The sequence below is a fragment of the Aquila chrysaetos genome, chromosome 2 (genome assembly GCF_900496995.4).
Source record: "Aquila chrysaetos chrysaetos chromosome 2, bAquChr1.4, whole genome shotgun sequence".
NCBI lineage: Eukaryota > Metazoa > Chordata > Aves > Accipitriformes > Accipitridae > Aquila > Aquila chrysaetos.
Window position 1 is genome coordinate 28,224,542 of NC_044005.1, and position 27,522 is coordinate 28,252,063.

Genomic DNA, 27,522 nt, shown 5'->3' on the forward strand with positions numbered 1-27,522 from the left:
CAAGACGGACCCACCAGTGGCCAAGACCGAGCCCATCAGCGACAGTAACAGTGCCTCTGATATAACATACTTGGGGCAGGGCAGGTGGGGTGGAAACTGCGCAACTGCAGACAAAGAGAGAGAGGAGTGGGAATATCTGAGAAAAACAACCCTGCAGACACCAAGGTCAGTGAAGGAGGAGGGGGAGGAGGTGCTCCAGGTGCTGGAGCAGAGATTCCCCTGCAGCCCGTGATGAAGACCATGGTGAGGCAGGCTGTCCCCCTGCAGCCCATGGAGGTTAACAGTGGAACAGATATCCACCAGCAGCCTGCGGAGGACCCCAGGCTGGAGCAGGTGGATGCCCAAAGGAGGCTGTGACCCTGTGGGAAGCCTGCACTGGAGAAGGCTCCTGGCAGGACCCGTGGATCTGTGGAGAGAGGAGCCCACGCTGGAGCAGGTTTGCTGGCAGGACTTGTGACCCTGCAGGGGACGCACATTGGAGCAGTCTGTTCCTGAAGGACTGCACTCCATGGAAGGGACCCATGCTGGAGCAGTTCATGAAGAATTGCAACCTGTGGGAAGGACTCGCATTGAAGAAGTTCATGGAGGACTGTCTCCTGTGGGAGGGACTCCACGCTGGAGCAGGGGAAGAGTGTGAGGAATCCTCCCCCTGAGGAGGAAGGAGCGGCAGACACAACATGTGATGAACTGACCACAAGCCCCATTCCCCGTCCCCCTTGTGCTGCTGGCGGGGGGAGGTAGAGAATTCAGGAGTGAAGTTAAGCCCAGGAAGGAGAGGGGCGTGAAGGGAAGGTGTTTTTACCATTTGGTTTTATTTCTCATTATCCTACTCTGATTTGACTGGTAATAAATTAAACTAATTTCCCCAAGTTGAGCCTGTTTTGCCTGTGATAGTAATTGGTCAATGATCTCTCCTTGTCCTTATCTCAACTCACAAGCCTTTCATTCTATTCCCTCTCCCCTGTCCAGCTGAGGAGGGGCAGTAATAGAGAGGCTTTGGTGGGCACCTGGTGTCCAGACAGGGTCAACCCACCCCAGGTGGTTCTGACTCTTCAAGGTGGGTGTCTCCACAAAGGAATGTCAAGTGAAGTTATACAAGATATAAAAAGGTAAAGCAATCAAAATATTCCTTAGCATTTGGCAGTTAAGAGTGTTTTAAGTGAAAAACATAAAAAGAGCCCTCTTTTAGGGCACTTTTGCCATAAATAGTATAAACTCCTTGAATTTAAAACTAAGTAATCAACTGTGATTTGATGCAAAACAACATTCAGACTTTTCATTTCTGGAAGAGAGATGCATCATGGAGGAAGGCTCCAAGTAATAATAATACTGATATAATCGTTCTGTCTCCATCTGCTGGTAAAAAACTGTAAAATCAGAATGTCTCAGGGAGATGCAGGCATTCCTGCATGAAGGAATCTTAACAAATATAACATGAAGCTACAAATCCTGTTAAATTTTTTGTAGGATATCTGCCAGGAACAGGTTTGACTATCCATATATACCTTTCATAAAAATATATTTAGCTTAATACTTGTCTTCATGGCTAGAAAAGTAGCTTTTTTAACTCTCAGATAACTAATGCCTGCCGAGTATACCAAGATTAAACAGGAGTGCAAAAGCAAGGCATTTTTGCTATCTGATGAAATAAACTTAATACAGTCAGTCCCAGGAGAGAGCTGTAGCTGACCTTGGGAAGTTTACATCTTGATAAATTGATACAGCCTGCTCCACAAGATGTTTTTTGCAGACATCAATGAAAAGTTATATATATTTTTAAGCCTGTAGATATTTTTCATAGTGAAGACAAGACTTTAAAGCAAGAAAATTATTGCTTTCTTGATCTGATCTACCATAAAACCCTACCACTGTAGGCTTCTTTGGACTTTGTTACAGTCAAACAAGATTCTTTCACAGAAGAAATCAAAACTAGTAAAAAAAAAAAAGATAGATCTATTGCTATTTAAACGGTTGACAGTCATTTGAATTTTACTATCCACAACACAGAAATCACGCTTACCCCTACATAGATCATTTGCATTTGTGAAATTAGCTAAATGCGGGGAATAGGTCAGTAATGAAATGTGAACAGCTTAAATGGACCTAAATTAGTGTCAGGTAAATGATATCTTTGACCTTCAAGGCTCACATAAGGCAACGAGTTTTAAAAATTAAAAACAGAAGAGGATGGTAGAGGATGGTGCCACTAGATGGCAGTGCTCCAAAGAATTTAGTTTTCTAGATTTCGAGGACTAAACAAATTCAGCAAGGAATTTTGGTATGGGCTTCTTTTTAAACTTTAACTCTCTTCATCTCCGGGGAATGTAGCTCTCAATGTAAAAATTTCTTCCCAAAAATTTCTACTGATTCATAAAGCTCAGACTCACCCTCAATTTCCTCAACCTGTTGGCTACTTCTTTGAAAACCAAACCTTTCTCTTCTTCAAATCCTATCCTCCCACAGTTTCTATAGTTCATCTCTCCTGGTCCCACTCCCATCTAATTCCTTACACTTCCGGAGTATTTCAAGAGGTTCTGTCCCCTACTCTCTTCTCTTCTTCCTCTATTTCTAGTAATGTTCTAGTCAAAGACCACGTACAGTTTCCCTCTCCATGGTAATGAATCGGAGCGTGATTTGTCACTGTGTTCTGCACCAACAAAAAATCAGATGATCTTCCTCTTAGGGATGTCAAGCTGCCAGTGCTAGTTCAGCAAGGCTGAAAGATAAGGATCTTATGAGCCTTTCCCTTTTCAACCTTCATGGCCTCCCCACTACTTACTTTCTTCATCACTATCGCTAGCATCCCATCATTCACACAGACTCAGAACACAGGTATCATTCACAACATTCTAAAATTAAAGTATTTTTCTAATCTCTCTACAAAGCTAAAGTCTGGTATCTAATTTCATATCTCGCTTGCTGCAGCATCCATTTCTTTAGCCTAGACAAGCATCACCTTGTTCTGTTCACATTCATTCAAAGCACTACTGCAAAGATCATAGTTGCTTGCTTTGAACGTTATCCCATTCTTTGAAGTAATAGAAAAAGAGAAGCTCATTCAAATATAAGATGCTCCTCTGCTTTCAAAGCTTTCACAGCCTTTCCTTTTTTCTCTCTAGATCAGTAAAGCGATAACTTCTGGTTTTGTGACTTCTAACTCCAACACTGACTTCTGACTCCATCACCAGTTTCCTAAGTTTGAGGTTTTTTCCTTTTTGAAAACCTTTTGCCCACCCTCATGTTGCCTCTCACACCTGAGAAAAGCTCACTACAGCCATCGATTTATTCTCTCAGAATTTCCTTAAATCCTCTTCCACCATGACCTGCAAAACAGTTAATGACTGGGTTACTGGTATGCTGAAACCCCTGCTTACAATGCTGATCAGTGTCCTTATTCTCACCGAGTCCTTATATTCTCTGTCTGTATCTGTCCAACAGACAGAAAATGCTGCTGAATCAAAAGCAAAGACTTCAGTTATGGCCATGAATGATATTCATATGCTACCCAAATTCCTGACAGAAGCAGAAGCTCACAAAAACCAATGGAAAACATCAGGGCCTAATTGTATACCCTGAAATAATGCCATCCTTGATGGTTAGGGTAATCTTGACTACATCAAAAGAATTCAATGACTAAAAACTTTCATAAGGTAATCTATGGATTCACATTTTAAGGTCAGAAAGAAGCATCATGATTACTTACCCAACCCGACCTTCTAAATAATACAGATAATAAAATTTCATCAGTACTCCTGCATCAAGCTCACAATTTGCTGGATGAAAGTCAGGATATACCTCAGAAAGAAATCCAGCTTTGATTTAAAGACTCTAAGTAATGGATAATTTCATAACCTGCTACTTTCATTGCTATACATTGAAATCTTATAGCTACTCTCAATTTGTCTAGACTGAAACCTCAACTACTGGGTCTGTTATGGTTTTGTTTAGCAAATCCTTTTGCGTCAAAAACTATACCATGCAGGTAACATATTCAAACCATCTCTTGTGTAAAACCAACATGATGATCTTTTAAAATGTCTTAATACAGAACTGGTGTTCAAGAAAAAGAGAGATCGCATACAAGAATCAACACTTGTGCTTGCTCCCCTAGAATGGTATTTGGAACACTCTGTTAAGTGCATTAAGTGCACAACATTCCTACAAACCTTCAAATGGAAGAAGAATCACAGATTTAGCCAACAGGAAATCTGCTGCCCCTCTCTGGAACTTAGATTTTTTTCAGGGGCTGCAGGCAAAAATTTCCCTCCATTTCAAATCCAGAATACAGAGCCTTCTTCTAAGCGTGGATGCATCCATTCTTTCAAGGAAGGGCAAGGTGATTTTTTTTTTTTCTTTTATAAGACAGGGAAAAAAACCAGAGTGGTGATTTCCACCTCTTTATGATAATTCATTATTGAAGCAGAGAGCCAGGAAATGAGAATTCATTGCTTATCTGAGGATTCAAACCTCACTCACCATTAGATTATATGACCATTCTGGGTACAGGAAGTTAAGCTGTTGAGCAGAAAAGAATGCAAAAGTCATACAGCCAAGAGACAGAACAAGTGGTGACATGACTATCTCAGTTGTTAGAGCACTTACTTGGAACAGAAAAGCTCTGTATAATATTTCTAATCCCAAAACTTTTTTTCTATATTATTGCTAAGGTCTCACCTCCTTTATTTTAAGGTAAACATGTTTAATTTAAAGTTCAGAGAGTATTACACAGCCATCTTCTGTTGCTTATCTTTCAAGACTGTAAAGCTCCTTTCAGAGTTACTGCTTTTCAGGATGCAATCTCCCCTCCTACAAAGGATGACCCTAATTCTCTATTCTTATCCTTATGACCTTGCATTTGGCTGCACTAAAACACATGTTTTTCAAGTGAGCCCAGGTTAACAAGCTACACAAATTGCCCTGTAAAACTGACCTAGCCTTATCCTTATTTACCACTCTATCATTCTTTAGATCACTACAGACTTTATGAGCAATAATTTTGTATTTCTGGAGCTGGTGATACACAGAAACTACAAGTAGCAAATGGCCAGTCTGAAAAACCATCAGGGAAAACTTGGAGTATTAAGGCTCCAATTCTGAATTTTTTGATGTTACTATATAAACTAGAAAAGCACAAAAAAGCAAAAATGTAACCAAAGTAATAAGCAATGAAAAAAGAATACGCTTCATATTCATTTATATGCACATTATTTCAGTGCAAAACACGTCAAAAAAAAAAAAAAAAACCCCAAAGATTTAGGAATTCACTACCATCAAATATAAAAATTGGTAATATAATAACATGATAAAACTGAGTAGGCTTATTGCAAAATCCATCTACATGTCCTCACTACTTCTTATAGAACAAATTTTTTTTTGACAGATCTCTTTTTACATGCTGCATCAACCTCAGAAAAATTAACTATTATGCATTTTGTTCTACTTCAGCTCCTCATTCATTAAAGATGCAGGATCCTGCAGTTATCACATGACTACCTTTTACATATGCAATGAATACTTTTGACTACAAGTTTCTCTAGGTCCCAGTTCTGTATGTGTTTGTGCATGTGTTGAGCTCAACAGAACTACACTCCATTACTTAAAGTTATGTTTGTTCCTTGTAGAATCAGGATTGAGGTAAGATTGTCTCTGTGATAAAGGGCTAGTGGGTGTGTACTTTAAACCTTTTACTGTTGCAGAATTTTATATTCACAGAAAGCCTACTCTATTTGCTCAGTGTTTCTTGTTATTTCAATGGGACCTCTCGTGAGTAGAATGAAGTATAAAACTTCATATATTTATAACCCAAATTGTGACATATAACTTAAAATATGTCTGTAAAATGCAATTTATGTAAAATGCAATTTATGTTAAAAGCAAATAATACATTTTACAGTCTAAGCAAGATACAAGCCTTTTAGTACCCTTGTTCTAATTATTTTAAAACACATCTACCAAATAAGGCAATTTTTTTCAAATCTTTTTCTTTGCCACTTCTTTGAAACTACTAAATACTGAAACCATGAAAGTTATTTCTCAACATATAATCCTTTAACTTACAAAGTTAATTAAATCATAGTAACTCTGAAAATAAGTAAGTTCATACCTTTTCCTTTCAGCTTGCTCTTTCAAATAAATACCTTTGGAACACATTGGTTCTTCCTCCTTATTGTCCATGTCCTCTGCTGTAAATAAGATATTGTGACCTCTTCTGTCTAACGTATGATAAACTCTAGAAACCAGTTGTAAATAAGGAGGCAATATAAAACTAGGAAAAGCGGTACATAGACGATGAATGCTTGGATAATGTTGACCTCTAGAAAGGAAAACAAAGAAATCAAGAACCTTAATATCCATTCTCTATATTCTAAAGTACATAGTTTATCAAATACGACATCATTACATACATCAGACCATAGTATATAAATTGCTAACATAAATACTTAGTATAAAGTGCCTGGTAATTTCTACTAAAGGTAGAGATCACATTATTTAGAAAAGAAAAACAGGTAAAAGCTAAAACGTTGGTAATAATTTTGAAGTAAAAAATAAGTGTAGTAGTCACAATTTTACTTTCCCAATTTAAGTAGAGCTTTCACTTGGTGCACTGAAGACTTAAACCAAGTAATGAAGATTTACAGCTTAAATTTGGTATGTGAATAAATGTTATGTTAAAATGTTACACATACGTTCATCTGCAAATTCTCTCCCATGACAGAGTACCTTGTAAATACCCTTGAAACTTTGAATTAGTTTTATGATATGCTATCAGTTGAACTTCTTCCTAGCTTTTCAATTCAGCTGCTGATTTAGAGGAAACGCCGGGTCTTTGACTATCTTTGAAAAGTTAATAACTAAAAATTCTACCATTTAACCCTCCCATCTAAGTTGTACTGAAGATGATGAAAGTCTACTGACTTCCATAGGCCACGGATCAAATTCTAAAAACAGTCTCTGACTACTGTATGAACTTTAAAAAGTTAATAAATGTCTAACGTGCAGACAATTACAACATGAAGAGCAGTATACGGAAAATGTCTGAGATGTAAAAAACTCAGAAATGCTCCCCAAATATATGCTACTTTTAACTAAAGTTCATAAGTGCCTTCATATTTTAAGAGAAAATCCCAAATTAAAATAGTTAAAATTCCACTTAGAAATTACACTGAATAGTTTTCAGGTTTAACTATTTTTCTGATGTTTTCCTGAGACAATGACACTTTCAACAACTTGGTTTTTTGTTTTACTGAGCACTATGCCTTATTGTATGAACAGATATTATAAAGGGGAAATCAGCGAGAACTACAAAATGAAGTAAGGAAAAACACAAGATTGATTTATTATGCAATACATATTCAAGTTACAAAAATAGTATTTTATATTTGCTTAAGTTTTCTGAAAAATAATGACAGCAAAAAAGTAAAAAATAAAAATCACACATGTAAAGAAAAAAACCATGAAAATCAGTGTAATATAGCAGAAATTTGACTCACATTCAAGAAATTATCACATCAAGTATATACCAGATATATCTCTGTTGCATTAATATAGTTTGAGTCCCTAAGTTTATAGGCACATGACAACCCAACAGGAAAGAATGCCAATAAATCTTTATTTTAATTAAAACTGGTCAAAATAATTTTTTTCAAGCCATACAACTTTAATATACAGAGAAGAGCCTAGTTAATTCATGCTTCAACAAAACAGTTTCACCAGATCTTACAATCCAGTCTCTACTGAAATCAGTGGCATTTTTGCCTGAATGAGAACAGGGTCAATGAACTAAAATGTGAAAGTTAAACATAAAAATTAAATATCCAGTTTGAAAAGCAACTCAATCACACAATACATGAGACGGATTAGGATTTAAGGCATGCTTACAGCAACCCCATTTAATGCAAAGGATTTTTTTTTTTTTTAACTAATTGAATGTATTTACAGCATAAATGGAAGTAAGTAACTGTTTTGGAGTGTCAAATCAGAGATCAGTGCTTTAATAAGTAGATCACATTAATTTAAAATTAGAAATAAATATTTCACACTGGTTTTTTAACTTGATAGAGAGTATATAATCTTCATAAATGTTCTTAGTAGTTTACCTCAGGATGCTCTAATACAGTTCACTTTCTCTGCAATGCAATTACCACACAATTAAAACAAACAAACAAACAAAAATAGACCGCAAACAGCTTAACTTTGAACTTGCAACATTTGGAGTGATTTCTGTAAATGATGGCAGGCAAAATAATTCTAAAATTCTCTAGGAACTTTTTTCTTAAGTTTGCCATTTAATTTAAATAAATAAAAACAATTTGAATGTTATTTTTATTGCATTATCATTACTGCTCTTGTATAGAAGTTTATCATTTCATTGAATGAACTAACTGAATGCTTTATCAATGTAAACTGAAATATTTGGGGCATGCTGCAGGTAAAGGTGAATGTTTTTATAGCACACACTATCCTAAAACAGACTATTTATCATTCTTTGAAAAAAGGGGACATGAAAAAACAATACTATGTGTGTGGCCTACATTACCTTCACTTAACGCACTAAATATGGGGTTTTTAGAAAATCGTGCAGTTTCTGCACCATTGATAATCTGACAGTAAGTATTTATTGAAGGTAAAACACTCATTGTCTGTTGACACTATTTGTTTTAATATATAATCTTGCTAACCAAATGATCTTTAAGCAATGCAGATAAGCAATGGCATGCAAAGGGTCACTTAAATGCCAATTTGACTGTTTCATAAACTTAAGCATTCTTTTCCCATGACTATTCTCAGCTACTTAATTGAAAGTATTATCCATTTACAAACTTTAGGCCTGCCATAAAAAGGCTCTCTTCTGTATCCAATAGACCTTTCAGGACCCTAAGAACAACAAAAGCTAATAATTAAAGCTTCTTTTTTTTTCCCCCTTTTCTCAATAGAGAAGTGAAGAAGCAACCTATGGTACATCTAAACAAAGCTATCTATAAAGATCTTATTACCAGTGAAGACCATAAAACTGAAGAGTGTCACTTCACATGGGATGGACAGGATCAGTTAAATTAGGACACAGTCTGTACTACTTTTGTAATCTGCACTTCTACTACAGAATGACAGATACAACCTATGACAAGAGCAAAGCAATAAGCAGTTGTCCTTAAATTACAGCTCTCCATGTAAAATCTCCTGAATTTCAGACAAGCACTGACTGTAATACAAATTCAAGTTAATGAATTTTTAATACATCATCTCTATTTAAAGATGATGACTTACAGCTGGCATTGCTTATATTAAATTTGTGGTATTTTCCATTGTTTGTTTTTAATTATTTTGATTAGATTATGCTTGGAATTGCATGGACAAATTCAACCCCCACATAAGCAACTTCAGTTTCTGCTGCAGTCAAGAGAAGTTTCATCTGCATACAGCAGGACTGAATAGGCCCTCTAGATTTTAAAAACCATAAATCAGAACTATTTCAAGGAGATAAATAGAAAATTAAAACTAGAGATACCAAACTAAACTTGATAATTTAGATGAGAAATTGCAAGTGTTCAGATCCAAATTTGGGGGGATGGCATTATTTCTTCTCCAAACTTACCTCTTATGCTATGCACTAATAATATATTTTCAGTATTTTTCTTATAATAATGAAAGAAGATTAAAAAATTACTTGACATTTGAGGCCTGAGGAAGCAAAGATTGTTGCAAGTCGTGTTCCTCTTGTAGCTCTTTCTGAACTTCATCTGGTTTAATTTTTGATATTGCTTTTCCTTCCACCTGTAGCGCATCTGAGGCTGGAGCCTGAAAATGTTCATGAACAGAAGATAAACACAGTGTTACAAACTGATAAATTATATGGACATTATTATTATTATATGGATATCCCACTCTGGAGTAGAACAAGGAGCAATGGCACACAAGCAACTCTGACCACCAGAAAACAATTCAATTAAACTAGAGTACTTTAGAACTGCTGTCACTACACAGATCACAGCAGCGCCCACAGCTATTCAGGATATAGAATAAGCAGAAAAGTGTGATAAAAATAAATTTCCAATGTGCCCTACCTAAGCTGCATTTCTGAATAGTGTATAACATAATTGTATGTCAATATATTACAAAGAGAATAATCAAAAAAGCATAAAAATCATATTACTATTCCGAACTATTAAACTTAGAAGAGCATGAATACATCTAAAATTTGTATTGTATTTTTAAGCAAATTCTAACAGATACATATAGTTTAAAGGATGACAGTTTTAGAAAAGTTTCTTCAAGGCTATGTTTATTAAATACAGGAACTTCAGCAGGAATACAAATGTAAGGAATTCCTACTGTTTCCACGCACAGCTGCTCATTCCTATTTATTAGAGCACCACCTGCTTAGTTGTGCCAAAAATTGTTTTTCACACTGCGAAATAGATCAGAAAACTGATCCATGTTGAAAAAAAGTTTAAAAAATGCATGGAGGGAAGGTAGAAATTAATCTAGATCTCCGATTCCCTTTGTAGCGAGTCCCTACATAGAAATTTTGTCAGGCACAGCTCACTATAATCCAGGAGTGAGCAAACAGCAAGGAAAAGGAACTACCAAAGTCATCATTGCTGCCAAAGTGTCTGCATCTGCTTCACAAACTCAGCTTCGGAATCTATACCCTTGTGCTGCATTTTCCATACTGCGATGACCTCCAGAGGTCCCTTCCAACCTCAACCATTCCACAATTCTGTTTCCTGCAAACTGTTAAACATCTTCCTAAAACAGACTAGAAGTGCCATCAATAAAAAGGATCCTTCTGAACTCCACTTAAAAGCTTGCATACATAACACAACAAAGCACATTCCACAAATTAAAGTATAATCACAACATAACACAGACAGAAACAGAACAACACAGTGGGGAAAACAAATTTTAAAGTGCTTTGTCTTGAAAAAATTTTCTCTCTAAATATGAAAAGTAAGTCCACTTTTTTGCCCAGCTCTTCCTGATACACCATGGTAATTACTTCTGTAAGACTGGCTAGCTTAGTTTATAGGGACCCAAATAATACAATTGTTGTAACCAAATGCTTTTCTAATTAAGATTTTCCATCACATATCTGGTTAAATTAATCACAAAGGCATAAGATTTTACTCTTCTTTGTTCACTCACATGCTTTATTTATCCCAGAATATAAGTGGGCACAATGTTTATGTCTACTGATAACTTCAGCAGTATTTAAGTTCTTAGAAAAAATCACTGCATGAAAAAATCATGGAAGTTTATAGTTCATCAACAAGCATATTAATCATCAAGTAAAAGATACTAAGAACTGCAGAAGATACCTAAATGAGTCACTACCTTCTGAAAAGGCTTACTCAAAATTAAAATGGTTTCATATATTGTTAGTTTATTTTTGAAACCAACACCACTCTTCATATCAGCACATCCATGAAAAAATATGAAGGACCAAAGTCAGATATTTGATGTTTACCAAAGAAACTAGAAGTCAATCAAATCAAAGTCAAATCAAAATTTTACATAGAGCAAACAGGCTAACAAAAATAAGGAATACAGAAAAGTCTGAAAGTAATATGTCTACCTGAAAATGTATCATTAAAATGAGCCAAATATAAGACTATGATTTTTGCTTTTGAATGTCAGCTAAATGTTTCTGTCATGATCTCTTGTCCAGTTTAAAGAAAAAAAGTAGCCTGATTGGATGCATTGCCATTACCAGCTTTTGGAATGCCCAGATACTCAAATAATTTGAAAAAAATGCCACGTAAATGATATCCAAAGTAGATAGAAGTTACTCAACAACACTTGTCGATGTCTTAGACACCAATATGGCTAATGAAAACCTCCAAAACTAAAATTAGAGCAGCTACTATTTTAAAATCATAAGCCAAAGTTCTGTGACCTCATCTTTTTTGTGAAACAGATCATAAAGGGGGACTTTAACACACTCTTGCTAATGAATTATGGAGACTATACTAAGTAGAGGGGAGATCCTTTAAGCTTAAAATCAGAGAACATGAGCCAACACACTTACTATTAGATGGACATTTTAAATGTATGTAATCTCATATTTTATTTCATTTTCTTTGTAGAAATACCAGTGAACAAACACACAACTTTTTATTCAAAATATTTATGTAATTCAGTTACAGATGTAACATAAAATTACAATAACTAAAGCAAATATCTGTTTTTTCATCTAACTGCTTTGTGTGTCACCAAATTTGCAAGTTCATCTGCCCGGTCAATCAATTTACCTTGAAGATGTATGGGCCCTGCAGCCCACTAAGCAAAGCAAAAGATGTCACAAAAACATGCCAAAGAATAGTGTTCTATAGAAATACTAATATACAGTACATTGCTGTTTCTCTGTATAGAAATACTTCTGCTAAGGATGCGATAGAGCATTTAGCTAATATATATGGGTTCTTAAAACCATTTCTCTTTCCTTTTCTAAAATTTTGTCTCCATTATTTTTTCCATGTGTAAAAGTGAAAGCATGCCCTTTCAAATTAAATAATATATTTAAATTGCGTAGTACGTGTGTTAAATGGAACCAAATATATGTTATCTTTTCAAGTGCCAATCTTGCAAACTACTTTGTGCTGTAAGATCACTGAACACCACTGATGGGTGTTGTTGCAACAATACCACCAGTGCATTACAGAAGTGGCATGCTGCCCAAAATAATACTAAAATATCTAAAAAACATCATCACAGTACCCCAGTACTGTTTAAATAACTGGGAAACTGTTGGCAAATAGTATATAAACTAGAAGTAATAAATAATCTTACTATATTCTGGAACATTATAAAAATTACCATCAGTGACGTTGTGCTGTGTATTGTTTACACATCATTTAGAATATTTAGTTTAGTAACCAACAGATCAACTGAAGTTGCAGAGTATACTCTTAAAACTACCTGCAAACACCATTATTAATATTAATTATATAAAACATTATAGCCAAGTACAGATGGCACATGAGATTTCAGTTACCAAAGGATTAGAAACATTTCTAAACTACAGACAGACAAATATCATAAGGAAAATTTCAAAACACAATATTTTTTCTAATTTAGCAGAATTTTTAAAAAGTAATATAATTTCATTTTCATCCATTTTCTTCAACAGAACTCTAACCCATCTAACAGAAACTATTTTGCTACCACAAAAGTTGCTAGGAAATATGAATTCTTAGCCATAGAAGAATGCCTGCCAACTGGAACCGCTCAGGCCAGCATCACCAGGCCACTTAGGGCTCCACTTCATGTCCACTGTAGGCCCATTGCAGAATGCAGTGCCAGGATTGATGGGGAGTTTCTGTCACCTCCCTGTGACTCATTCCCAGAGATCCCCTGTCCCTTAGCCCTTCAGGGTAAGCTGTGTGCATCTTTGGTTCTTGGCTATCCTAAAATTGATCAGGAAAGTTGGTTGCTAATGCTCTGGAATTCTAGGCATGTGCCTACCTCTCTCTATTCCTTTCTCCATGCAGCTTGAAGGAACACAATCAGGGCCAAACTACAGTCAGTAGGAGGAGCTGAAGAAGCAGCTGAAGCAAGGCCCTTAGACATTCATATTTTGGCTAGACCTCTGGGTTATGATGACTAGACCTTGAAACAACACACTCGCAAATATTGGGCCATCAACAAGCATCTCACATGGGTGTCTCTCATCCTCTTTTCATTTCAGTCCCTTTAACTCCTTATTTTCAACACCTGTATCTGTCTTCCCATGCAGCTTATCCAACCTTAAGATCATCTCATTTATTCAAGTTTAGGCCAAGGCTATCTGGTATCTCTGCACAATAACACTGCCTCATGGAAATATATCCCATTCTTGGTTGTCCTTCTCATTATACCATTGTAAACACAAATAGTGTTATTCTGTTTTACAATAAGCATATATAATAACTTTAAGGCAAAGTAATCATTTACATTGAAGCTGCAGAAGGAACAAGGTTAGCGTTTTATTTCAGTATCTGGTTATAGCCTTGCAATACCAGAATGCTAGAAACTGACAACATATGGGAAAAGACATTATTTGGTCTTAGCAACAAATTTTTCCTCTGTGGTAGTCTATATAAACTTGATACATGTTCACTACTGAAAATCTAAGCTTTATAGAGTTGATATTTTAATGACAGTTTTTGTCATGTGTGAAATATCACAAAACCAAAAGGATATTGAGCATTATGCCATTTTCCAGGAAGGCATCCACTTGTTAAATGTAGATTAGGATTCTATTTATACGTTGTTTCATTTGTAATCTTCTTTCCAATCTCATAAAGAAAAGCCTAACCCAACATCTGACCGAATGAACCTTAATTTGTTTTTTCCTCTAACCTTAAGCTGCAAGACCAGTATGAAGACCTGTTTTATAGAAAATCTTCTTTTAAAGGGCAGGTGGTAAAGAAACAGCTTGCAGACCTCTGTATGCTCTAAAGCATCAAAACCTTAAGCATGGGAAAACTAATACTATCTCACAATAGTACTAAACCTGCTTACCTGCTTCACCTGCTTATTATATGTTAACAGCTCATCTTTAGGCTGAGATTCAGTTTCTGCTGCTTGAGATTCTTTCTGAACTACTGGTGTCTTCTGAGGGAAAGGGGGAAAAAATGTAAAAGGTGAATGTACAATATTTTTTTAAAGACACTTTTGTGCTCCCTGAAAGGTAATTCAGTACAATATTTATTATAAGCAATTATTCTTTCATCATCCATTTATTTTATGAAGCACCTAGAACATTGTATCAATTTTCTCTTAAGCCAAATATTTCCTCAACAGCTAACTAGATTTCCAAAAATAAATATAGTAATAGGCAAAGGACCTCAGAAATTTATATCAAGAGATCTATGAACTTTTAAAGCAAATAAATCATTAATGCCTCTAAACATTAAGCAATCCCCCAAACATATCTAAGTTTAAATATTTAAATTTTAAAAACAGTTTGAATGAAAGGCATAGAATGATGGGCACTAATACATGTGAATATAGATGAATGTCTTACAATTCCATTGCCCTAATCGGCATGCTACTTAATAAAAGTTAAATTCATTATATCCAACAGCTGGAGAATCAAATCCCATAAGAAAAGGAATGAACAAGACACAAAAGGGAAAAAGAGAAAAATAAAGGTATACTTGTGATTTATGAAGTACCAAAATGTTTTTAAGGACTATTTCATTTCCTTCCCAGTTTTATCAGTTTAAAATATGAACTACCTATCTTAACAACTCTGCAAGCAAATAGAAGCACTATTAACTTATTATATTTTAACATTCCTAGATAATGCAGAATGTTACCAGGCTTGCTTGGTGAAAACTTGGCAGGACTTGAGATTCAGTTTTTATTTCCTCATGTTCAATTGGTGCCTGTTGTACAAGCAAGAGAAGAAAACTAGTGTCGAACAAGAATGTTAAAAAAAAAAAAAATTATTCATACTACCTTACAGAACAAAACAACATCAAAACAATATATATGCATAAATTAAAGTTTGGGTCTTCATTACACAAATTAGTCTGAGAGCAACAAGTACATTCAGAGACAAATGATCTTAGGCTCGTCTTTTTTTACGCAAACATTTACGCACATGCTTAACTCTTTACTATAAATAACTTCTCCATGGAACTACTTAGAGTAGAGAAGTTTAAAAGCTGAGTGCAATATTCAGTTAATCAGTTTCTCCACAGGAGAAAATTATAATTGCTTCACTTGCAGAAAAGTTACTACAAAATTTGAAATCATTCTTAGTTCCCAGACATACTATTCTTCCTCGTCAAAGGAACGGTTCAACAACTCCCCTTTGGTTACAGTATATCCATACAAAAAAAGCAGAAATAAAACACAGCAACAACTCTCCAAATAGATGGTAGTTTTAAGGACAGTGTGCTTTCTAAGCACCTGGTTAGCATACATGTACGTAATCCAGCACACACGTACTTTACCGTATGTGCCATACACTGGCTTGAGGAACCAAGTTTTAAAGAAAACAGTAATAAACAGAAGTATCACATCTAAAGTACATTTCATTTTAGAATAGAGTTCTTTAAAACTGCTACAGAAATGTTAAATATTTCTAGGGAAAATATTTCAGAGCCACAAGTTGATGCAAGAATGCATTAAAGCTATCAGTTGAATACGTGTTAGAAACAGTCTGTCACGTCATGAAAAAAATCCTTTGCTGGCACTGCAAACGTCCATTTGCTCTTTTAATGTAAGAATCTTCCACACAGTAGAATTTTTATTCCTTTGAGTGTATTGTCCACCTAACAATCTAAAAATATTAATTTTTTTTAATGCCTAGGACTTTTTGCATTTAACTTTAATACCACGTAAGAAGCATACTCTGAGCTGCAACATTTTTTTCCTTGCATATTAGAAAATTAAAAGGGAAAAAAACGGAGTCTCCAGGCCAACACAAAGTGATAAATGCACATACTACCACAAAAATGTAAACTATAAAGCAATAAAAAGCCACGGGCTTGCAGAAGATTGTACATGTTGGTGTTTTGCTTTTAACCAAAGCCTTAGTAATTTATCTACCTTTGACAGAAAAGACAGCTTAAGAAAAATACAATTCATATTGCATATTTTTTTTCATCACCATGACAGCAAGGAACTAAAATAGAGGAATGTAGTAACAACTCAGACTAAAAGGAACAGATTCAGCATTATCTTCTCAAGCTATACCAAACAACCTTCCTCCTCTTTGCAATATGTGCATATTTTCAAACATGGTGATTACTATGGACTATTAATTATTACAGTCCCTCTTAGCCAACCGTAATTCTTTTCCCATGCAATTTATTATCCAATTCATGGAATCAGAGAGAAATTTTCACAAAGCCTTTCATTGAACCAGACTGGATCAACTTACTTTTCTAAACTATTGCATAATATGTAAATTACAATTTTACATACTAATTTTCCTGTTCTGTCAAAACCAACAGAATTATATGAGCAAATATTATCTTAATTTCATTTTAGACATCTGTACATGTTATGTGATTGCTCTCCTTTGTTGGGTGCAGTGTTTTCTCTTTTGTCCACTCTCCAAGGGAGAATCACAGGCACAATGCCATTCTGTTATTTTAATAAAACTATGTGTACTGTCTATATATGTACTGTGGGCTGTGTGTTTGCATTAACAAAAACAATGCCAAAGAGGTGTGATCTAACTTTGGGAAACAAAAGTGTTGAGAACTGTGGCAACTTGTAATTCCTGTGTAAATCTGTTCTTGAGTGTTCTGCCCATTCTTGAGGAAGCTCTTTCCTGCACTGATATTTTAACCTTGTGATGGAAACTTCTACTGTGCCTTTTTAAAGCTTTATTAGCCATAGGCTTCCTCCTACAGGTGTAGAAAACTATTTAGGTACCCAAGCACCTTGATAATTCACTAGAAACTATTTTAACATTTTCAGTCATTTTGGTATGTCTGTGGTATCCTTTGTAGCTGAAAAGACTCATTGCGAGTCCTGACATACAGAAAATTAAGTTGTTGTTGTATTTAAATATTTTCATCTGGTATTTCTTTGATTCCTCATTTGATAGTTACATGCTATTAAAATAAATTATTTTCCTCTCTGTTTTGACAAGTCTCTATCACCAGTGCAGAAAAGACCCTGATAAATGACAAAACAAAGTCAATCTAGACGTGTGAACATACAAATATTTTAAAACCTTATTTTAACATGGTGAATTTATACAAGTTATTTATACACAAACATAGCTAATCACCCTGTACTCCTTTGACAAAGCTTGAAATTCTGGGAGATTACAATCTATCTGATAAAAAACAATTTGTTCTCATATTATACAGCAGCTTACTGATCTACTGAAGATTAGTCTCCCATTTTGTTAGACTTCAGGGCAAGATAGTCCTTGCCCCATAAAGCCTGTAGCATTTTTTAAGACAAGTATAAATGATGTGGGCCTAATGATCATAAGGAACTGGAAAGTGATTGTTGATAAAATGTAACAAACTGCACAACTGGATTGTTCTTAATTAGTTGCACTGGTAACTTTGAAGAAATAGATAGATTTCAGAAGTCCACATATGTAAACCATCTACCCAACATCTCTCCCTAGGCAGTTTCTTGCAACATTATGAAAATAAAACATCTTTTTAAAAAAAAATATCTAAAGTAATATGAGTTAACTGTTCTAGAAAAAAATTTTCATGTATCCAGGAGTGGTAGTGTCCACCCCTGAAGACTGAGCTGCTCCCTTCAGCAAGCGGCAGGAAGTGCCATAGCCTTTGCCATGATTAACCTTATAATGTGTGCTTCCTGAATTAGCAATGTAATAGCAAACTAATAATAAAAAGCATCATGGTCTTGATTTAGCTACATTGTAATGGATGCTAAGACTGTGAGAAGAACATTCCACAAGCCACCCGTAAGCAGAAAATAAGAAAAACAATAGGAAGAGTTAAGGTTTTCACAACTTAAAGAGAACTAAATGAAATAAATTGAAGTCTCTTGTTCATTTCCATGACACTTAGAATACACCTTATAGCACCTAAGGGGAAAAAAATTAAATATTTTCAATAAGCCTCTTAAAAATAGTTTTATCAGAAAGCAGTAGATAATCTGTTTATCAGAAAGCAGTAGATGATCTGTTGCATAATTTTCCTATCAGCTAAAATATAAAGAACATATAGAGCAATAATAAGTGAGATACTGTAAAGTTATGAGCAAATACTTGTTTGTATTTGCCGATAGATAGAAAGCAAATACAAGTCTATCTCTTCCTGAATTTTAACAGTAATTAGTCTCCATCAAACCACTTTAGGGACAGTATTAATGCATTACAGAGAAAATCTTCTCAAGGCCTCGCTATTGAGATTAACTGACAAGAGCTAGAAATGTTTTTTTAACAGTACAGTATATTTTATGTTAGCTTGCTGCTAGTACGGTGCACTGTGTAGTCTTTGTTTAATAGAAGTATTCATATTTGATGTTATTTTTCAAGAACAAAAATGTTGTTCATTTAGTTACCACCCTCACAAGCTCATCTGAGGTACCAAAGAACTGATCTGCTGAAAGCAGTAACTAACTAAAGACGAGCTGCAGGTTCATCACCAAGAAAGCTGCACATCAAGCTGAATACCAAGAAAATGCATTTCCGAAATGAATATAAACACCCTCCTATGGATACTAAATCCAACATATAACTTAATAACTCAATATACTTCAGGAGTAGCAACAAGCCTCAAGGCAACTAAATTACTCCGGGCATTGGAAATTATATTATTCTTATAATAAAAATTCTACTTTTTAACAGAAGATGTGGTAGGAATCATTATTCATAACTGATTTCCCGCAAAGGAAACAGGGCTAAGTACTAACGTCCCACTGAGCTGGCATTCCATTCCCCAGATAATGCTCTTTTCAATGGGAAGGGGGAAACAGCTCTCAGCCTCCACAGCAATATCATAAGCTATCAATGCTAACAAGTCATTAATGCAAGTTCAAGAATAAGATAAAGAGAACAGAATATTTTTTTTGTAAGAAATTAAAAACACATTTAATTCTGAGAGCTTTTTTCATTTTAGTAGTTCTGTTCTTTTCCTAGGTATTTCTATTTCATTTAAAAGAATGCATTTCTTACTTCATTAGAGAAGGCAAGCCTTGAAGCTCAGTGTAAAGTAAATAAACCGTGCATAATAATAATAAAGAATTGCTAGCATCTTCATCCTATTTATGAGGTCACAAAAGTTCAAAAGACACCTGCTGCAAATGCCTTGGATTAAAAAAAAAATGTAATCAGCAAGGGTCTCATTCATCCTCACTGATGTCCATACGTCCATACCTAAAAAAAACACTAAACAACAAACAACCAGACCAGAAAGTCATCACCAAGCTCAAATTTTCATTTTATTTTGAACCTGACTGATGTAAGTTTTAGAAATAAAGAATTAAACATCACAGTACTCCAGAGGTCAGATTTTCAAAGCTCAGAGCCCAGCAGCTCCCACTACAAACAACAGAAAATCAGTTCTCTTCAATTTTAGAGTATCAGGACTTGCTAGAGGCCAGATTTTTAAAAATCTTACCTAGAACATAAGACATGTTTATAAAAGAGTAAGAAAAACCATGCAACTCAGCACGTTACCGACCACTAATAATTATTTCTGGTAAGTTGAACAAAAAATGGTTTTCCAGGTCCAGGATCTTCTCTAGCCCTCTTCCCATCTGCCTGAAGTATTTTTGTAACCAAATGGCAAATGTCAGCCAGACAAAGAGAACAGTCCCAAATAATTACATTCCTAAAATACAAGTCAAGCAAAGAAGAGGGGTTATCTCAATGCTGCCACACTGAGGAAAGTCTTCTCTGATTTCAATCCCAATTGAAAAACACCAGAAAATATACAGAGAGTGGGACACACTATGAATGCCTCAACCACACAAACGGCTCTCAGAAGAAAATCAAATCAGAGGACATAAATCTACTGGAAATGCAGTTTCAGACTATTGCTGCTCATGGACTTACACATTTAAATTAACTCAGTTCAGGATTCTTTTTTCTCCTAATTTTTGTATTTAATCAAAAGACAGTCAATCTCACATTAAGGGAATATAAGGTACTACACTTACATTCTATGAGAGATACTCTATGATCATAAAAGGTAGCATTTTGATAGTTGTGGGAAAAAATGTTCTTTATCACCTCCTAAAACACAAGTTCATACGCTTTTCATCAGTCTTCCACACTTCCTTGCAGAGGCAGTTGCTGCTGAAAAGGAGTAGTTCACCCTCCACGGGTCTATTCATTCCATGGCATCCCTAACAACTGCTAGCATGAATACCAAGTGTGATAGTGATTTTCATGACATAAGTTTCAGCCATCTTGGAACTAGAACAAAACTATCAGTCTTGCTAAGAGAGTTCACAGAGCCATCTGATAGTAAGTTACTAGTCTTGTTAACAAATTAATCAGCAACCCTCTGGTGAAAGTGTAGGAAAGTTTTCTGTAGCATCTACCTGATGCCTACTACTACTGATATCTGCTGCTGTAATTAATTGGACTCTCTTACAGCTGCTTACACAATCTACCTAACTGTGAAAATAAAGAATTTATCTTATCAAGACTTCACAGCCTAAACAATAACTAAAAGAAGCAATACTTCTAACAATATCCCAAATGCATTTAATGCACTTTTTCATCTGTCAGACTGGAATATGTAATCTTAAAAAAGGGATAGTAAAGAAAAAGGTGTATTAAACTATAAGCAGTATAATAAAAATAACATCCCAGAAGAGCTTATGTTTTAATATATTTTTATATTGGCTCATTTTCATTTTTAAGGGACATCAAAAAAACTGGCAGAAGAAACAGTGAAGAATATTCTGTGATACATTAGTGTCTTTATCCATTTGTTTTGTCTGGCTTCCGTGTTGTAACACATTGTAGGAGCTGGAAAAAAAATATACAACTCTTATAAAAGTAATATTTACCCAAGAGAAAAATATTGCTCTTGTTCTGGTTCACCTACTTCCATTTTTATGTTGTAGTTCTGGCCAAGAACACTCTCCAGGAGTTCTTTGATCGTCTGGTCTGAGGGAGATGGAGAAGTAGACTGCAGGGAAGCAATTATTTCACCAATAGACCTTGCAACCACTTTCACAGGCAATGCTGGTGTGGAAATAGGCTCTTCAGGTTTGCTCTGCTGGAAGTTCTTCTCGTATATTTTTGAAGTGTCTGGTCTAGTCACATCTCTTGACTCCTCCAACTGTTCTCGAGCAGACCTCACACTTGGCTGCTTGCTTCCTTTTCTCAGCACTCTTCCCAATTCAACACCTAAATCTTGTTGCTTTGCTTTTGAAATCACTCTGCTTCTCTTCTTACAGCTTTCCCTGGTTATTTTTCCCTTTCTTGAAATACTTTTGTTTTTATCAGAATCTGTAGAGCAAAATTCATCACAATCTTTAATCACAGTACCTATTTCTTCAGTTTTATCTCTGTTTAAATTCTGGAGATCCATCTGTAGCATACACCCTCTATCCTTTACTTTACTAACAGCTTTTGTCTTTTCTAATGAGATTGGGGAGCTATTAACATGAAAATTAGACCTGTAGTAACTTGGCTTCTGAGGTGGTGCTGGGTGCTTGAGCATTACAATTTTTTTAGTGGTACCTGCAAATGATGCTATTACTGGCAGTTTTACTACTGTGCTTTCGTGACTACAAGTGGCATTTTCTCTGTTAACTTTTTCAGAGCAACTTCTCTGATTTTTGTCAGCAATATCTTCTTCCACAGACTTATTTCTTTGAGTCATCACCCTGAGATCAGGAGTTTGTTTTTTCATGTCTCTTACTTCAGAAGATCCTTACTTTCTGTGAACTTCAGAGCACCCAATGAATTAATTACGAATATTTTTATTTATATTCATGACAGGCTTATGTGGACTCTTTGACCTCTAGGGAGGATAATGTTCTTAACTGGTGCGATTGATCCAGTGTTAAATCTTCCAATAAGGGCTAAATGCTCACGTTTCTAGGAGCAGTAACTATTGCTTATTTGATCTTCAGACTATCCCACTGAGATTCCGTGCATATAGTGTCATGTTCCTTAATCATATTCAGCTCTTCCACATAACTCAGTCCAAAGTGCTCATGCTTTCTAGCAATTTTCTCCTACTGTATGCAGCCTGTAAATTCAAACAGAAATGAGTTTATTTTATATACCAACACAGAACCCAGTCTTACAAAGACTACTTCATTTTGCTAAGGGCCCCATTGATGTTAACAAGACTGTTCTGAACACGTATAATTAAGCACTGGCAATGGCTATGAGCATTTTACTTGAGGAAACAAGTGAACCATTTCTATCTCTGGGAGCATAAACTGGGAGCTGGACAGAAACTCCCGAGAAAAAAAAACTGAGAAAGGATAAAGCTCAATGCTTTCTCGAAGTAACCACAAGAAGCTTTCCACCTACAAAAACCAGTGACCTCGGGCCCCTCCAAGCCCCCCTTCTCCCCTCGAGCAGGCAAAGGGCCTTCCTCCCCTCAGAAAAGTACCTCACAGCCCGGCAGCGCCCACAGCCGGGCCGCCGGCAGGAGAGGCGAGGCACGGCACGGGCCAGCGACCCCGCCACGCACCGACACAGGCCCCGCGCAGGAGGCCTACTAGTCTCCCCCCGCACGGCCTCGGGGACGACAGCGAGCCGGGCCCGCAGCCCCAGGAGCAGCAGCGGCAGCAGGAGGAGAAGGAGCCGCCGCCGCCGCCGCCGCCGCCGCTCCCACTTGAGGAGGCGGGCGGGGGAAGGACGCGCTCCGTAACCGAGCGACGAGGCTCCCGCTGGGGGAGAGAGCGGGGAGCGCCGGCTGCCGGCCCCTAGCGAGCGCCCCCTGCCGGCGGGGAGGGCTCGGCCGGGGCCAGCCCGCGCGGCGCAGGCAGGCAGCGTGGCTGGGGCGCCGGCGGCCCGCGTGATGCGCCCGCCCTCCCTGCGCGCGGGAGGCGGGGGCGCGAGGTCGTTGGCGGGGGCGGGCGAGTTTCCTCCGTCGAGTGAGCTCGTGCGTGAAGGTGCGCAGGTGTCGGCGTCATCCGGAGACGTCGTTGGAAAGGTTCGGGCTTCCGCCGGGCACGGTACGGGCGAGGTCGGTGGTGCCGCTTTAGCCTTGCTTCCCCTCTGTGCATGGCCCCCCTTGTTCCGCTGTCGGTCAGCGGCTCGTCGCAGTTTTGCCCTGAAAGCCAAATGTGCGAACGGCATTGCTGCGGATTCGTGTACCGTGCCGTGCAGCCGCTTCCGAGCCGTAACTACGGATGCGTTTTTCCAATCTGATTTTCCTGATTGACAAAGAGTCAGCTTGGAGAGGAGAGCCTAACTCAGCTGTGTGTGACTCGTTTATCATCATCAATAAAGTTTCTGTTATCGGGATTTTATTTGCAGTACTAGGGATTGCCTGCAACAGGATAGACTCCATCTCGGACTCCATAAACCAACCAGCTTTGCAGTATTAACACGAGCAGAGCCTGTAAACGGTTCTCTTGAGAGGAACCCTAACCCCGTGTCTTGGAGTTTTACTAGCCTGTCCTTCAGAGAACAGAGGTATCAAATATATGTGACAGCTGCCTGGTGAAAGTTAAATTTTAACAGTAGTTCTTTTCACACATGAAGCATGAAGTATAAGTGGACGAAGAAAATATATGACCATTTCAGTGGCCAGCAAATGTAGGGATGATAACACGTGCCAAAAATCATCAAACTTCAGGAAAGAAATAAAAAAATGAACATATAAATTAAAAGAATATGTGAAAACTCAAAGTGAATCTATCAAGATGGTCATAACTATGGCAGAAACCTACAAGGTCACATTGACCAGGATCCCAAGAAGGCTGGTTGTCTAGAACACAGGCAAAGAGAAGCAGGTTATAGCAGTAAAGGGGGGGGGGGGGGGGAAGTTTCCTGTATATCATCTGAACTCAGAGCACTGGAATTTCCATGAATCTCTGGGCTACAGCAGTTTACAAAATTACAGCTGTAATCCACTGAAGTCTCTTATGGTGGGTAAAAATAAAGGGTTTTTTTCAGTTTGGGTCCCCAAACACCCATGTGATAACAAGGAACCGTAGGGTCCTAACTGCACATATTGGATTCAAATATGACACTCGACTGATTTAAAGGCTCCACTGATCTCACAGGCAAATGTCTTCTATTATCCTCTCCTTTCTTTGTAGCTTTCAGCTACAGCTTTGTAGCTTTTTTTTTTTCCCACCTAATTGTATTCCTGGAGTTCAAAGAGGTAGCCAGTGTACTTCCTGCAAACAGTGCTTCTTACACTGGGCTAGATGGCCAACTTCTAATGCAATGAAAAACTTGGTGAAGATGAAAAATTCATTACGGGTCGCATTACATCCCAATCAATAGCAGGTTTTCTTCTTCTGATAGCAAGATAACTGATTAAAGCCCTGCAATACGCCCTAGGAAGCCTATCTATTTGGTGTCTGATTCGCTTCTTCCTCTCTCTAGCAGGAATCCGAGCGTAGTTGGAGGAGCAGAAGGTGAAATATGAAGTAGTTGATCTGTGTTGAAGGATTCCCGTTAGCTGTCCAGGCCATTACAGCAGTTCAGAACAGGAATGAAGTGTTCGATTGCCTCATTGAAGATGAATCCCATTAGCAGTTTAATGCAGTTGTAAGCCTAGAGAACAGATTCATTTCAAACTAGTTAAACAGTAAGTAAAGCCTCAACAATTGTGTTTACCTAGAACAGTTCCTCTCTGCAGGAGTCACAGTGGGATGTGGAAGAAAAGGCCCTGCATGTGAAGAGGTATTTGCATCAGGAAGTTCCAGTAAGAAGCTGCTGAATGGCAAGAAGGATTTGCATCAAAAAAATCTTAGGAAGAAGGAAAAAATCCTTAGACATGGGTTTCTTCTTTAGGTTAATAGTTGTGGTAAAATGGAAAATGAGTATGCTGTGTTACCTTCCCGCATCTGTTGTCTGTCAGTTCTGCTTGCAGCAGACCAGGGGATGACTCCTGGAGAATGTAGTTAGCTTGCAAGAAAGGTTCAAGCCTTGATTCATAAATGTTTCCTGGTTTACAGCATTTAGACACTAGGTCTTGTAAGCAAAGGGAGTAAGCACCCAAGGAGACCTGATGTCAAGTTAAATCCCAAATGCTGTATTTTTCCCCTACTAAGCCACACACATTGCTTAGCAGTCATTCCAGGAGTAAGTGTTGCTGATACATCCTCTAGATCCTCAGCTTGAGCTCCAGAGATGACAGCTGCAGAGATTCTTGTCTCTGATACACAGGAAAACAGGGAAAGCTTTTTCCTCTTTCCCCATGTATTATTAGCATGTGCCCTTCTCTTAATGATCACAGTGATGCTTGAAGCCTGAAGGTGTTTTTTTATTAAGTATTTAGTTAAACAGGTTAAGCCCTATCTCTGTAGCTTGCAAAGTCCAAAATTTAATCAGTAGATGAATCCTTATACTTAGCAAATGGATCTAGATTTGGAAAACCTTGTGCAAGTTCAGTCCCTGGGTACACATTATTATTTTTCTTAATTAGGCCTCACCAGATCACTAAGCTTTCTAATATCACATAAATTGTATCATCTAAGTTATTAGCCTATTAATGTTACAAGGAAGGGTTTTTTTCCGTTTTAGAAAGAAAGAAAATTAAAAAATTGTTCAGTTGGTTGAAGAAAGTGAAAAATGCAGTTTCTTTTCTTCTAAATTGTCTGCGTCCATGCCATCCATGTAGGAAGTCCCACCCCCAGCGCACATTGTTGCCATGATCCAAGTTCATGCTGGAATGAGACCAAGATGCACATAGTGCCCCCACAGGCTTTGGGTAGAAACTGGGGCACAGTCAGGAGGAGTTAATGGTGCTGCCAATAGTCACCTTCATCTAGGCAATCAGGAATCGGGACAGTGTGGTACATACGAAATATGTACAGCCTGGTATGGGCTCTCCAGAAAATGCCAGAAGGAGTCCTTGGAAAGTTGAATAGCAATTACTTAAAGGAAAAAGAAAAGTAAGAGCATAACTACTTTGCTAGTTCTTCTGTGGCTTGCGTCTAGTTTGCCACTAGATGCTAAGCCTCACCTTGGTATCCTTTTCCATCTGGCTGTGAAACTCTTTTCCCCTACAATAGTCCAAAGCCCCCCCCCAGCCCTGCTGGGGGTTGCTGCTCTTTCCCTTTTGGTGTGCTACAGCCAAAGCGCTAGTCTAGTCTGCCTCAAAATGGCAAGTACACTTGCTCAAAACTATTCACCAATGCAATAGTTCTAGCAAGAATAACAGCGTATTTGCAAATAGTTTTACTATGATGTCCAAGTAGCATTATCCCATTTTAGAGGCCACGAGCTAGAACAAAGAGAGTCTGAATGACTTTCCAAAGTCCCCTAGTAGAACAAGTGGCAGATTCGTAACTGAGTTTGTGCTTCTGACTGCTAGTAAATAGAAAATCAAAGGTATCTATCTTCAGCCTACAGGCTATTGTTTGCTCTTTCAGGGCATCAACACCTTTGGTTTAATATGTCTGCCACATATATATATAAAATGGCCATAAATACTCAGAGAAAATCAATTAATTATAAGCTAAAATACTGAACTGTGAAGTATGGCTGCTGGGAATGTAGCACACAAACTTCTCTGACAGTTACACTGTGGGGACAGTAATCTGTAGCAGAGGAGTGGAGTAAACAGGTAGGGGGGGAAATAATCTCTTAAATCTGAGAGTGTCAATAATGAAAAGCTTTTTGGTTAGTTGCAAGGGTTTGATCCAGCTGAGCTGAAGGAAATACGGGGGTTTTTTTGGTGATCAATCCGTATTGAATCCTTTGTGCAGTAAGCAGCCATAGAAAGGTTTTGTGGAATTAGTATTATAAATCACACATTCAATCCCTTTGTGAGTGTTGAAAGCATTGTCATTCTTCTAATCACTATATCCTATCTTTGATCCATAACAAATATGCACACCCAGGTCTACTAATCTCCATTATGATTGTGAGATATCTGCATTTGCCACTACTATGCCAGCAGAAATAGTTAAAATTTTTCTTCCTCC

General features: G+C 37.2%; 1 protein-coding gene across 1 annotated transcript in view; it reads right to left on the reverse strand.

The window, feature by feature from the left end:
* The window catches only part of TTC6 (tetratricopeptide repeat domain 6), a 63,614-nt gene extending 40,371 nt beyond the window's left edge, over positions 1–23,243 (reverse strand). The window contains exons 1-6 of the mRNA XM_030005044.1: positions 23,022–23,243; positions 21,495–22,649; positions 15,300–15,368; positions 14,500–14,592; positions 9,665–9,795; positions 6,104–6,313 (exon numbers count right to left, since the gene is read on the reverse strand). Of these exons, the coding sequence (XP_029860904.1) occupies positions 6,104–6,313; positions 9,665–9,795; positions 14,500–14,592; positions 15,300–15,368; positions 21,495–22,307 (1,316 nt within the window). The 5' untranslated portion in view covers positions 22,308–22,649; positions 23,022–23,243. The remainder of the gene's footprint in view (positions 1–6,103; positions 6,314–9,664; positions 9,796–14,499; positions 14,593–15,299; positions 15,369–21,494; positions 22,650–23,021) is intronic.
* Between the last annotated feature and the right edge of the window lie 4,279 nt (positions 23,244–27,522).